This window comes from Nymphalis io, chromosome 18 (genome assembly GCF_905147045.1).
Source record: "Nymphalis io chromosome 18, ilAglIoxx1.1, whole genome shotgun sequence".
Lineage (NCBI taxonomy): Eukaryota > Metazoa > Arthropoda > Insecta > Lepidoptera > Nymphalidae > Nymphalis > Nymphalis io.
The window spans coordinates 10,635,543-10,648,359 of NC_065905.1; the positions used below are offsets into that span (position 1 = coordinate 10,635,543).

The 12,817-nt window shown below is 31.1% G+C and overlaps 4 protein-coding genes across 5 annotated transcripts; 3 read left to right on the plus strand and 1 right to left on the minus strand.

The window, feature by feature from the left end:
* The first annotated feature begins 415 nt into the window (after positions 1–415).
* On the plus strand, positions 416–3,803 carry LOC126775464 (ubiquitin fusion degradation protein 1 homolog). 2 transcript variants are annotated; one of them, XM_050497435.1, is made up of 8 exons: positions 416–515; positions 585–705; positions 1,042–1,196; positions 1,670–1,799; positions 2,152–2,294; positions 2,678–2,896; positions 3,246–3,446; positions 3,484–3,803. In XM_050497435.1, the coding sequence occupies exons 1-7, from the start codon at positions 513–515 to the stop codon at positions 3,405–3,407; spliced, it is 933 nt and encodes a 310-aa protein (XP_050353392.1). In that variant the 5' UTR covers positions 416–512; the 3' UTR covers positions 3,408–3,446; positions 3,484–3,803. The 2 variants fall into 2 exon arrangements, with proteins under 2 accessions (XP_050353392.1, XP_050353391.1); XM_050497434.1 differs by having other exon boundaries at positions 3,246–3,803.
* A 61-nt stretch (positions 3,804–3,864) lies between these two features.
* On the minus strand, positions 3,865–4,768 carry LOC126775493 (actin-related protein 2/3 complex subunit 4). Its single transcript, XM_050497471.1, has one exon. The coding sequence runs from the start codon at positions 4,679–4,681 to the stop codon at positions 4,175–4,177; it is 507 nt and encodes a 168-aa protein (XP_050353428.1). The 5' UTR covers positions 4,682–4,768; the 3' UTR covers positions 3,865–4,174.
* A 303-nt stretch (positions 4,769–5,071) lies between these two features.
* On the plus strand, positions 5,072–9,542 carry LOC126775487 (ras-related protein Rab-35). Its single transcript, XM_050497465.1, has 4 exons — positions 5,072–5,293; positions 5,377–5,676; positions 6,094–6,242; positions 7,651–9,542. Exons 1-4 carry the CDS (start codon positions 5,242–5,244, stop codon positions 7,750–7,752), a joined length of 603 nt encoding a protein of 200 aa, XP_050353422.1. The 5' UTR covers positions 5,072–5,241; the 3' UTR covers positions 7,753–9,542.
* Positions 9,543–11,918: 2,376 nt separating this feature from the next.
* Positions 11,919–12,614, plus strand: LOC126775500 (cytochrome b-c1 complex subunit 9). Its single transcript, XM_050497479.1, has 2 exons — positions 11,919–12,143; positions 12,501–12,614. Exons 1-2 carry the CDS (start codon positions 12,003–12,005, stop codon positions 12,534–12,536), a joined length of 177 nt encoding a protein of 58 aa, XP_050353436.1. The 5' UTR covers positions 11,919–12,002; the 3' UTR covers positions 12,537–12,614.
* Positions 12,615–12,817: the final 203 nt, after the last annotated feature.

Genomic DNA, 12,817 nt, shown 5'->3' on the forward strand with positions numbered 1-12,817 from the left:
TAATTCCCACCCAGGACAGACATTTGTGTGCCTGAACATGTCTGTTTGTCCTGAGTCTAGGTGTTATTATCTATATAAGTATGTATTTACAAAGGAAAAGCAGTATATCAGTTGTCTGGTTTCCATAGTACGAGGTCTGCTTAGTTTGGGATCAGATGACCGTGTATGAATAATGTCCCAGGATATTATTATATTATTATTATTCAATTAATAGTCAATATTATGTCAAAGATTTTTCTACGTAACCTTTTTTTTAAATATTGGCAGTAGTCATCAATCTTAATTCTAATATATTAATATCGTAAGTATTTCTTAAATTTAATCTCTCGTGTGTTATCAGTGTTTCAGTTTATTTTTAATAATAATTTTTGTTTTATGGTTAATAGCTTATTGTTATAAGCTTGTCAGTTGACACTTGACAGTGACAGAGTGACACAATATTGTTTTGACAATATCAGATGATTTGCAGTTATTCTAATATATTTTCGATTGTTTAAACAAAATATATCAAAATGGTAATAATATAACCAAATTTTAATATGTCACTTTCTTGTAAGTATTTCTATTAATAAAAATGTGATCAGTTTCAGTTCGGGTTCAACATGTTTCATGAGATTACGCGACCCTTTAGCATGACTTATCGTTGCTACTCCGTCTCAATGTTACCTGGCAACGAGCGACAAGATGTTGAAAGAGGAGGGAAAAGTAAGAAACTGAATGCTTTATTTCCAATTACTTCTAATTAACTACTATTGTATACTGTTTGAAATGGCTGCCATGGGGGGATAAAATAAAATGATCAAGGAACTTGTAAATTATTTGATTGGTTCACTATTATATGTAGTGATTGTTGATGTCTGATTCTCTAAAACAAGCACACACTATATTCATATACCTTACCATTATTATATACTTTTAATTCTGTAAGAACTATAACATAGATGGTGATTTGGTTCAGTACAAAGTAGTGATTTTTAACTTTTTTTACACACTTATGTGCTTCTAAATAATATAATTGGTATAACAATTTTATTTTTACAGTAATTATGCCACCGTCGGCATTAGAACAACTAACAAGATTAAACATTGAATATCCAATGATATTCAAGTTGACAAATAAGAAAACAAAGAGAATAACACATTGTGGAGTACTTGAGTTTGTTGCCGACGAAGGAAAAGTATATTTACCACACTGGGTTTGTATTTCATTGTAAAATTAATAATAAATGAGTAAAGACAAACTTTTGCACAGTTTTGTAAATGTTTTCCATACATGTTTTTCTGCTTTAGCAAAGAGTTGTGTTTTGAGAAGCTTGATTTCATTAGTGTTCTGTTGTTACAAGAATTATTAGATTTAAAATTTAAATATAACAAGTTAATGCTGGGCATATGTTACAATGCCATTCGATTTGTAATTTTAAATGAGATCCAATATGGGTTGTGTACAAATGTTAATGGTATACAAGAACAAACGAAACACACTTCAGTAAAATGACAACAATAATTATATGCATAAATATTATATAGCCAATAAAAAAAATGTATACCTGTATGTATGTATGGAATGATAGAATTTAATTATGTTATTGTGTTCATTCTAGGGGTACGTACAGTTTCATTTACTTAACCATTTTAAATAAACTTGGAAAATATACTTTCAACATTTCAGATGATGGCAAATCTTGTATTAGAAGAGGGAACTTTACTTCAGATTGAGAGTGTATCATTACCTGTTGCAACATTCTCAAAATTTCAACCTCTGTCAGAAGATTTTCTTGATATCTCTAATCCAAAAGCAGGTAACCTATAAAGCTACTTTTTTACAGATACTTTGTTTTGTTTTTGGCGAAGCTGACGATTTTTAGCTACAATAATAAATTATTTTTTGATGGACTTTCGACCATATGGCCAATCTCAACATTATTAATTTGAACTAATTGGAAACTAGACCTGCACGTTTATAATTAATTAAAAAACCGATAATGACTGCCTGCTTTCTTTAGAACAAACTATATTTCTTTATGTTACTCCACCAATCATATACTTGATTAAATATTAGATTTGCCTTGCAATTAACATGTAATATATTTTATATATAATATATTCTAAGCATGGTCTGCTAATAATAATTGTAATTTTTATTTTTTTCAGTGTTAGAAAATTGCTTAAGAAACTTTTCATGTCTTACAACTGGAGATGTCATAGCAATCAAATACAATTCTAAAGTGTATGAGTTGTGTGTGCTTGAGACTAAACCAGGGAATGCAGTTATTATTATAGAATGTGATATGAATGTAAGGATAATAGTTTGTAGTATTATATACTTTAAGAAAAACAACAAATCCAAACATTAGCAATGATTATAAATAAAATAGTGATGTAACTTTAAATTCTACAATAATTTTGTTTTTTATTACCAGACTTTTACAAGAAGAACACAGTTTATATATATAAATCTCGGTTACTCTTCTGGTATGAGATTTTTTTTAACACCAATAAGCAAGTGGCATACTTCTCTATTGAATAAAGACTTAACATTCTATTATTGTAATTAAATAGACTATTATGCTTTAAAATATATTTAGAACCCCTCTTAGTTAATTTATTACAGCTTGTTATTTTAATAACATTAAATATTTATAATTTGAAGCCATTTTCACAATATGTTTCTTGACAGGTTGAATTTGCACCACCTGTGGGTTATAAAGAAGAAGACCATATACCAAGGAGGGGTTCTAACTCAGACATTGCAGGGATGGAGGAAGATCCCGCTACTATGATGCCAGAGCCAAGTGGTTTTATAGCATTTAGGGGTGAAGGTAACAGATTAGATGGAAAAAAGAAGAAACTTATAAGCGAAAGTGATTCAGAGCCTCAGGCATCAAATTCAAGACAGGTGCAAATGTTTTTTATTAACTTTTTGACAATTAACGTTTCTTAGCATTTGTTAAGGGAATACATATATTAGGTACATTTGCATCAAATTATTTTTCACGTTTTAAAACAATAAAGTTTAATTCTTTCAAGATTAATTTGTTGATTTTATGTAGCTAATAGAGCTCCTTTTTTTGTGCGCTTCAAACTACTGTTTATAATGTTTCTGGATATAAATGTTTATTATTTAAATAACAATATATAAAGATTCAATCTTAGTAGTGATTCTTTCATTTTTTGTAACAAACAATTTTTGTCATGTGAATAAATTTCAATTTGATAATCCAGTATATATGAATATTTTGTTGCAGCCATATGTTCGCGGCATACCAGATTACGATTATAAAATCGGCACAATAAGATTTATAAGGAATTCAAGGCCAGCCAGTGCCAAAGAAGAAATTCAGTCGGAACCATTTGCAGCCTTTAAGGGAGAGGGATTCACTCTTCGTACAGCCAAGTCTAAGAATTGATTGATTGCAACTGTAACTAATTTAAATTTACTAATACATGTAAATTAATAATATGTTTCTGAAATATTCGACAAAGTTAGATTATAATCAGTCAACTATTTTGACTTTAACCGTAATTGTTTTGGTCGATAGCAAATGGTGACTTTCAGAAACTACCTTTGTCTATCAGTTCAGAAACTATTTTCTAAAATTGACCTGATCATCATCATCAAGATATTTTTAGTTAAAATTTTTTTCAAATGTAACTGTCACAGTTGCGATTTAAAATTTTAAAGTAAGATATTGTTTTGTAAGGTTATTATATAAAATAAAATTTAAATTAAGAATTAGTTTGGTTTACTGAATTCATTAACATAATTGTTTATGCATCTAAATAAATAAAGCAATTCAGTTCAGTTGCGTAATTTTCTATCTTATAATGATAGTTGAATTTAAAAATAATAAAAGAATACAAAAGTTGTAGTATAAAAAGAATTTATTATTTTTCCTATATAAATAAGTAATGCCTTATAAACATTGTCATTTTTATTGCTTAAAAAGAAATTAATGGAAATTTAAGCATTAAGCAATTGATTTAGTTCTAAAAATACAGAATTTGTTTAAAGACAATTCACAGTAAATGTTGTTTTTGTTTTGATATATTATATGATGATACCACTCAACAGAAAATGAAGTTTACAAGTCCACAGCATACACCCGATAATAACCTTAGAAATTCAAACATACTGAATTTATAATACAAAGAAGTCACTAAACTACAATTAAGTTTAAAATCTTTTTAAAAATTCTTCAGAACAAATTCTTGCACGCGCATTAACGGCCAATTTCATTTCACTTATCTCCTTGTCAATCTCTTCCATAAAGTAAATTACGAAATCGACCAATTTGTGTTTATACATTTGTTCAGTGTGGAAATTTGTAATCAGGAAGCTGATATGATATCCGTCCACGGGTTTCCGTCGAAGTACGATAAAGTTTTCCGCTCGCATCATCATGAAGCGCATAAACTTTTTACATAAGATTTTCTCAATCTCATCGGCTTGTTTGATCATTATACTTATTCTAATCGAGTTTATAGATGATTCGATCAGTACTTTCTCATTTGCATTTCGCGAAATAATTACAGGATTCAATAACAATTCTTTGCTTGTTCCCACTTCAACCTCCGGTTTGTTATATCTTTCGACGACTTGGGAAGAAAAATGTTCTAAACACATAGCTGAAGTGAGCGTATGGCGTACAGCTGTTAAATAGGGTTTTAACGTTGCCGACATTATTGCTCTTTATTAAAATATTCGCTTTCCTACCACACCTAAAGTAAAACTTATCTCTAAAAAATGACAGTTAACTGAAGGATGACAAATTTGACATTATTATCTTATGCTTATGAATCATCTGCCAGATTATAATTCGGTAACTGCCAAGTGGCAATATTACTAACTAAAAAAGAAGCTATATTATTTCTAAGCTTTAAATTATTTTATGACGCAAAATGTGACTTAATAACAATAAAAGTTATAGTTTTTCAGTAAAAAAATATATAATCCTACTAAAATACTTTGTATGAATAGTACCAACAACCTTATTAATGCTTTTAAAAATTAAAACATGTTAATGGCAATATTAATATTTTATCTGTTTTGACTAAAGTGATCATGCAACGGAACGACAAGACAACTAAGAGACAATGGCGGACGTTTTGTAAAGTGACGCAAGCTAACGTTCTACGGCATGCGTTTATTTAATTTTTTGCCACTAGAAGTTGTTGATCAATTACTATTGTTATCAATAAACACATGACCAATTAAGGGAATAAACATATATCTAACAAGCAATGGCTCGCGAGTTTGATCACCTCTTCAAACTGCTGATTATCGGTGACAGTGGTGAGTGGGCGAGGCCTGAGTTCGCGAGTGATGCTAGGAGCTGCTTTCCTCGTACGGTCAATTAGTAAAATCTTCTGTTCCAGGTGTAGGTAAGAGCTGTCTTCTACTGCGGTTTGCCGATAATACATTCTCCGGTAGTTATATTACGACAATAGGTGTTGATTTCAAAATAAGAACTTTAGAGATAAACGGTGAACGGGTTAAACTGCAGATATGGGATACGGCTGGTCAAGAAAGGTTCAGGACAATTACAAGCACTTATTACAGAGGAACTCACGGTGTAATCGTCGTTTACGACGTCACCAATGGGGAGTCCTTTGCTAATGTCAAGAGGTGGTTGCATGAGATTGAACAGAACTGCGATGTTGTTAACAAAGTTTTAGGTAAGGAGATAAATTCAAATTATAGTAGCTGTTAACAATTACATTCGACTAGCGTAAATTAAACCAGAACATTCCTATTTTTGGTTTAAAATAAATTTAAAGTAGGACCTTTTTCCACTAGTCCACTATATAATCGTCTTGTACATTAAAATTTCATTAGAATTCATCCATTAATTTGAGTGTGATTAAGTAATAAACATTGAAATGCAAACTTTCACATTTATATTATTAGTAACATAAAATTAGGCAGGTGGATGTTGAAATTAAGATTTATTATGAAAGAAACTGCACCATATGTACTGGTCTTTACTTTTCTTATGATCGTTTTTTAAAAATTTGTATTTTTTTTTATATAATGCTTAATAATAAATCAGTTACAAGATAATATGCATGATAATTATATATTTATAATTCTAGTTGGCAATAAGAATGACTGCCCTTCACGGAAAGTAGTTGTTACCGAAGATGCTCAGAGATTTGCCAGTCAAATGAATATACCATTGTTTGAAACCAGTGCAAAGGAGAACATCAATGTTGAAGAAATGTTTCTTACTATAACAAAAATGGTAAATATTCAATATTATTATTAAAAAACATATTTCCTGTGATTTCTGTTATGTACCATTTTAATTATGCACCTCTGTTTCATACAGTTATATATAGATTATCAGATTGTTTCATGTTAATGGTATTTTCTCTGCTCCATAAGATTGTAGTATGCAATTATAGGGTCAATAACCTTCCTCTAAATGAAGGTGAATAATAAATGAGCTACTTTATGAAAAAATAGTTCATAGATCATCAAAAAATTAGTAGGTACAGATTATTTTCAAAGTCCTATTAGTATATTTTAAATAATTAAAATATTATTTTGAGTTTTTGGCTGAAGTAGTTTTGATTTGTATGTGATCTGATTATGTTTCATGAACAGTTAAATAACTAAAGCAAATGAGTCATTTAGTTTATTAAATATTTTATAAAATAAAATATGTAATGAGTATGATTACTGTTATTTATAAACACATCAAAAATTATCACAATGTTGTCTCGATTTAATTAAATACTTTGTTATCACTTCAATGTAACATACTGTTGAAGTTAAAAATATTAAGGATAAATGAAACAGGAATGTAACAGTAATATATGTAATATTGAAATAACATATATTGTTTTATGCGGCTTAATATAGAAAAATTTGTATTTTGAAATCGAAGATTTCATTCTTTAATTTTTAATGTTTATTTTATGCAAAACTTTCCATGAATTATCAATGAGCCCTTGATAAAATTATATTATTGTGACCTAAAAACTAAGAACCATATAATATTGAAGTTTACAAAATATATTTAGATTTATATTAGCTTTATTAGTTTGTTCCTCTTGGTCATAAAATTCTTTTTCTATTATATGATTCTATTATTATTTCCCATCCTGCCAACTAAGTTATAAATGGTGCTAAATAATGATTATAAGTAAATAATAAAGTTAATCTCCACAAAAAATTTGTCAAAATAATAAAAATAAATTTGGTATTACATAACAAGATTAGATTAGGTAAAGAAAAGTTGTGCATAGCCATCCCTTTTGTTACTAAATCCATAATTTTTAATAATGATTCAGTATCTTTGTACAAGCTCGTCTGGGTAAGTACCACCCACTCATCAGATATTCTACCGCAAAACAGCGGTACTTGGTATTGTTGTGTTCCGGTTTGAAGGGTGAGTGAGCCAGTGTAATTACAGGCACAAGGGACATAACATCTTCATTCCCAAGGTTGGTGGCGCATTGGTGATGTAAGAGATGGTTAACATTTCTTACAATGCCAATGTCTATGGGCATTGGTGACCACTTATCATCAGGTGGCCCATATGCTCGTCCGCCTTCCTATCCTATAAATCAACTCCTAAATTAAGTCAGACCATGTTTCATTATGTGTAGAATATGTAACAGTGAATTTAATTATTTATCTTTCAGGTATTAAGGTCTAAATTGGAAATGAAAGAGCGACAGAATGTAACAGCAAACGACACAGTACTTCTAAAGAGGAGCCACAAAACGAAAAAGAAATGTTGCTAGTGACCACACACTATGGTACAATCCAGGGGTGTCACTTATACAATGCTCAAATATTGAGAGATAGTTGCACAACCCTAGCAGGACACTATGGGACCTCGGCCATATAATGTTTACCAATGAAATAGAACCTTTCTCTGTTGATGTAAGGTACAAATAAAATGTATTTCGACATCAACATTATATACAGTTAGTTTTATGGAACTAGTGGATTTTTGTACCTTGATGTGTAAGTTGATCTCTATTGAATATTATCATGGCAGTGTTGCTAGTTACAAGGTCATCACTGTTTGAAGCATTTTGTTCATCCCCCACTAAGTTTAGAGCGGGCAGTCTGTGCTGGGTTGGACGATCTCATTCTAATGAGCATTATGAATAATTTACTCCAAAAATTACATTAGTATATTATGAATGCATAGTTAATGTGTATAATTGTACTCTCATAATCAAAATTTATGTGATGGAGTGCTATGTATGATATGAAGTTGATAGATTTGAATAATGGTGAATTTGTCTTGAAACGGATCATCACATTGATTCTAATGACAGTGTTAGTATTAAAACTTAAATGTGTTTAAATTAAAGTATTATGTTTTATTATTTAACACTTATTATAATATTTGTTCTGAATATGTTGTAGACAATCTCGGAACCTAAATAATTTGTTTTTTTTTTTTTCATGAATGGAGTTAAACGGGATTGCAAGACTTTCAGTTAATTTACGTATACCATTTGTATAATAAAGATTGTTTACAACATAATCAAAACGAGTATCATATTATTAATGAATTTCAAACACAATTTCCTAATGTGTAATTTCTCATTTAATTGTTTATAAGGTAAATATTGTTGGATCCAGTTAGGAATTTAAAAAGTGAGAACATATTTATATTTTTTTAAATTAATATCGGCAAAGTATAATCTAAATGTGTATCTGGATGGTTAATGAATATGTAATGCAATATTATTTATCTTAACACAAATGCTATAACCACTCAATCACTGTAAATATTTTTTTGCACAGGTTACATAGGTCATAATTCAATTTATGGACCATTGAAATTGAATTTTATTATGTTTTTTTTATAAACCATCTTAAAAAGCCCCTTTTTTTAAATAATTACAGTGAAAATGACATTATATTGGCCTAATTGTTTTGGTTAACTGTTAAGGCAGTTAAGAATGGTGTTATATTTTGTCCTCTTGAGTTTTAGGTATTGTACCAAAATAGTAAAGAATTATAGCGAAATTTTACACTGCTATGTTAACGCTCAATTAGGGTTTTTTACTGGACCATAGTGCAAAATAAATTTTGGGATCATAAGTAATGTATGCATCAGGAATACAGCAAATAGGTTTAATAAGACTTGAAAACATATAATTTGTAGTATGAAATTATTAAATACCAAAACATTCTGTAAATATCAATAAAAATATTTTAGATTTCCTATAGATTTATTTAAATTAAAAAAATACTTGAAATGCTTAACTTATCACCAAGAATGTAAGAAATAATGAATTTAGTTTTATATAATAATATTCATTCCGTACAATATTGTACTTCATTATTAGACTGGCCAAAGAAAAACGATTGAATACTCTTTACTAAACAAGACGAACATAAATAAAAAATATTACATGAAGAATGAGCTTTGAGGTGTTATAAGTTGCCGGTCTAATAGTTTGCAGCATTTTGCTTTATTTTGAATTGGTACTTGTATTATTTTTAAGTTATGTATATGTTCATACCAGCATTTTAAAAGTGTAAATAGATATATTTTGCCCATAATTAACCAAGCGTTTTAATTATTATACCTATATATGTAATTCATAATTTTCGAATTACAATTTCAAAGACTAAAGTATCTATTTGATTCATTTAATTCTACTCGACATATTCTTAATCTTATACACATATGACTTATACATTAAAGTAATGTATTATTGTTGTGCGCTTGTAATATTTGAACATTATACAAAACAAAATCTGACATTTAAATTTGTCTGAAAACTAAATTAATGTTTCACGTTTTTGTCTTTGTTTTTGTAAATAGAAAATAACTATATTTATAAATATTTTAATAATTGTTCAAGCAAGCTATACAAGCAAGCAAGCATTCTATAATATCGATTCTATATTAAGAAAGTTACCGTCAACTATAATCTTCGTTTAATAACATAATTTCACCATCATCATCATATTCAGCCAACATTAATTCACTGCTGGACATAGGCCTCCTCACAGGCGCGCCAGTTCTCCCGGTTCTGTGCTAGTCGCATCCATTGAGCACCCGCCATCTTCCTAAAATCGTCTGACCATCGGGCGGGTGGTCTGCCCACTGGCCTTTTTGCTTCTCTAGGCCACCACTCCGTGACGACTTTAGTCCACCTTCCGTCTTCTCGTCTGGCCAAGTGTCTAGCCCATCTCTACTTTAACCTTGTGATACGCTTCCCAATATCTTCGACTTTTGTCTTTCGTCGGATTTCTGCGTTTGATACACGATCAACGAGGGAGATGCCTAGCATAGCACGCTCCATCGCCCTTTGTGCCACTTTTATTTTGTGCATGCTATGCTTAGTAAGCGTCCATGTTTCGGCACCGTTGGTTGGTCTTGAGGCATTGTGGGAGTTTGGATATCAACGTATCTTCGAGCTTTCTAAAAGCAGCCCACCCTAATCCAATGCGTCGTTCGATCTCCTGTATTTGAGATTTCCGATCAAATGATAAACGATGTCCAAGGTAGATATCATCGCTGACCATCTGTACAGTGTCCTTACCTACGATTATGTTAGGTGTACGTATGTGGCGATTAGTCATGATTTTGGTCTTGGACATGTTCATCCTCAGACCGATCCTCAGTGAAACTTCTTGCGGATCTGCTAGCATAAGTTGAAGTTCTTTGGTGCTCTCGGCGACAAGAATCAAGTCGTCCGCGAACCTAAGGTGCGTCATGCGTGTTCCGTTTATATTGATACCTCTCTCCCTCAAATCCAGCGTCTTCAACACATCTTCTAAGACGGTGTTGAAGAGTTTCGGCGAGAGGTTATCGCCTTGTCGGACCCCTCTGTCAACAGACACGAGGTTGGTGTTTTTGTACCTGCATAGTCGCGAATTTGTACAGCTATCGGAGGATATCTACGTATCGCTTGTCAATACCGCAGCGATGGAGAGATTGAATCACGGCCTAATGTTCAACACTGTCGAAAGCCTTCTCGTAATCAACGAAGGCAGAGCACAGGGGTCGGTTATACTCATTGCACTTCTCCATTAGCTGCTTGACAGTATGGATGTGGTCCATAGTAGAGTATCCACTCCGGAAGCCAGCTTGCTCGATAGGTTGGTATTCGTCGAGGGTGTTAGCGAGTCGGTGGCACAGGACTTTAGCGAACAGTTGTAAACTTTAGCGAACACCTGAGAGAGATGGCTTATTGGACTGTAGTTTGTCAGTTTTGTTTTGTCGCCATTCTTATAAAGTATCGTGACAATTGCATTCTTCCATTGACCGGGTGTAGAACCCTGTAGGAGAATTTCGTTAAAAAAATTTACAAGGACTTCAAGTATAGGTTTTCCACCTGCCTGCAACATTTCGACATGTACCCCGTCCTCACCAGAGGCTTTACCTTTTTTCATTTTGCTTAGCGCATGCTCTACTTCATCTGGTGTTATATGAGGTAATTCGCCTTTTTCGATTCGCTCTACTGGCGCTGCTCTGCCGTCGCATCTTGTATCGATTGCGGTATTTTTGAGGTATACAGGTCCCTGTAAAACTCTTCGAGGATCTTTATAATTTGGTCACGATCAGACACAATATTGCCGGCATGATCCTTCAGCTTGTTTATTTCCCTCATGCCCAAGCTAAGTTTTTTTCTATAAGCTTTCGGGCCCCTATTGTCTTGGATGGTTTTTGCAATAGTTCTGTGTTATTTAAGTCATTACGGATTGCCTGCTTTATAGCCTTATTAATCTCTCTCTGATCTGATGTTATACCAGTCTTCAATTCCCTTCTTTAGGATTCCTATCCTGAGAGAGCGTATGTACCTGTTAATTTCACCATCGAATCATTTTCTCAATTATTGTTTTATTTGAATTTTTCAATCTGTCTCGTAATGTCTATTAGCCTTATAGATTATCTAGCACTTATGGTCAAATGTCATTTTGTTACTTGTCAAATGTAATGAAAATGTCATTATTGACGTGAAAAGTTGAGTTCGGTCGATTAGTGCTAAGCTCCGAAAATTCAATACCCGACAAAATGTCGCTGTGGTCAACGCTGAATCGAAATGTGTTCAAAAGAACATCAACTTTTGCTGTTGCCGTAGCAGGCGGAACATTTTTCTTCGAAAGAACCTTCGAAGTAATATCAGTTTCGATTTTCGAAAGTGTAAATAAGGGAGTAAGTATTTGTTATGTAATTTCTGCTTCAGTTAAATTTTATTAGAAATTCACTCAACCTAGATGATCAAAATAATTGAATAATATAATTACCAATAACCATTTTAACAGAAGAGATTCTAAGACAGTTTTACTTTAGATTTATTTTTATAACCTCTTCATTTTTTTTTAATTAAAAATTATGTATATTATTTGTAAAAGGAAAATAAAATTCATATATGCGATTAAATTGATTTATAATTTTCTTACTTAAAATTCAAGCCAGATAGTAATAACATTTTAGTAAGAAATTAAGTATGTATATTATAAGAAAAATAGATATTAAAATAAAGGCTTTAATTGTTTTTTATTCTTTCAGAAACTCTGGAAAGACATCAAGCACAAGTACGAGTAATGTGTAAAAAAAGGAAACACCAATGAATTAATTTCTTAGTTATATTGTTAACATGATTAAATTATATTAATTTACAAAGAGTATCATTTATTTCATATAAGTTTAATATAGACTAGAACTAGAGATATTCTGTAGAATAATAGGCAAAATTTCTTAATAGTAAATTATATAGACCGTTTTGATCATAATTCTACTTGTGGTCCAAGTCACCCAAATAAAATTTATTAAACCACTTTGACAGTATTATATAAGTCTATAATTTATATTTTTATATGTTTTAC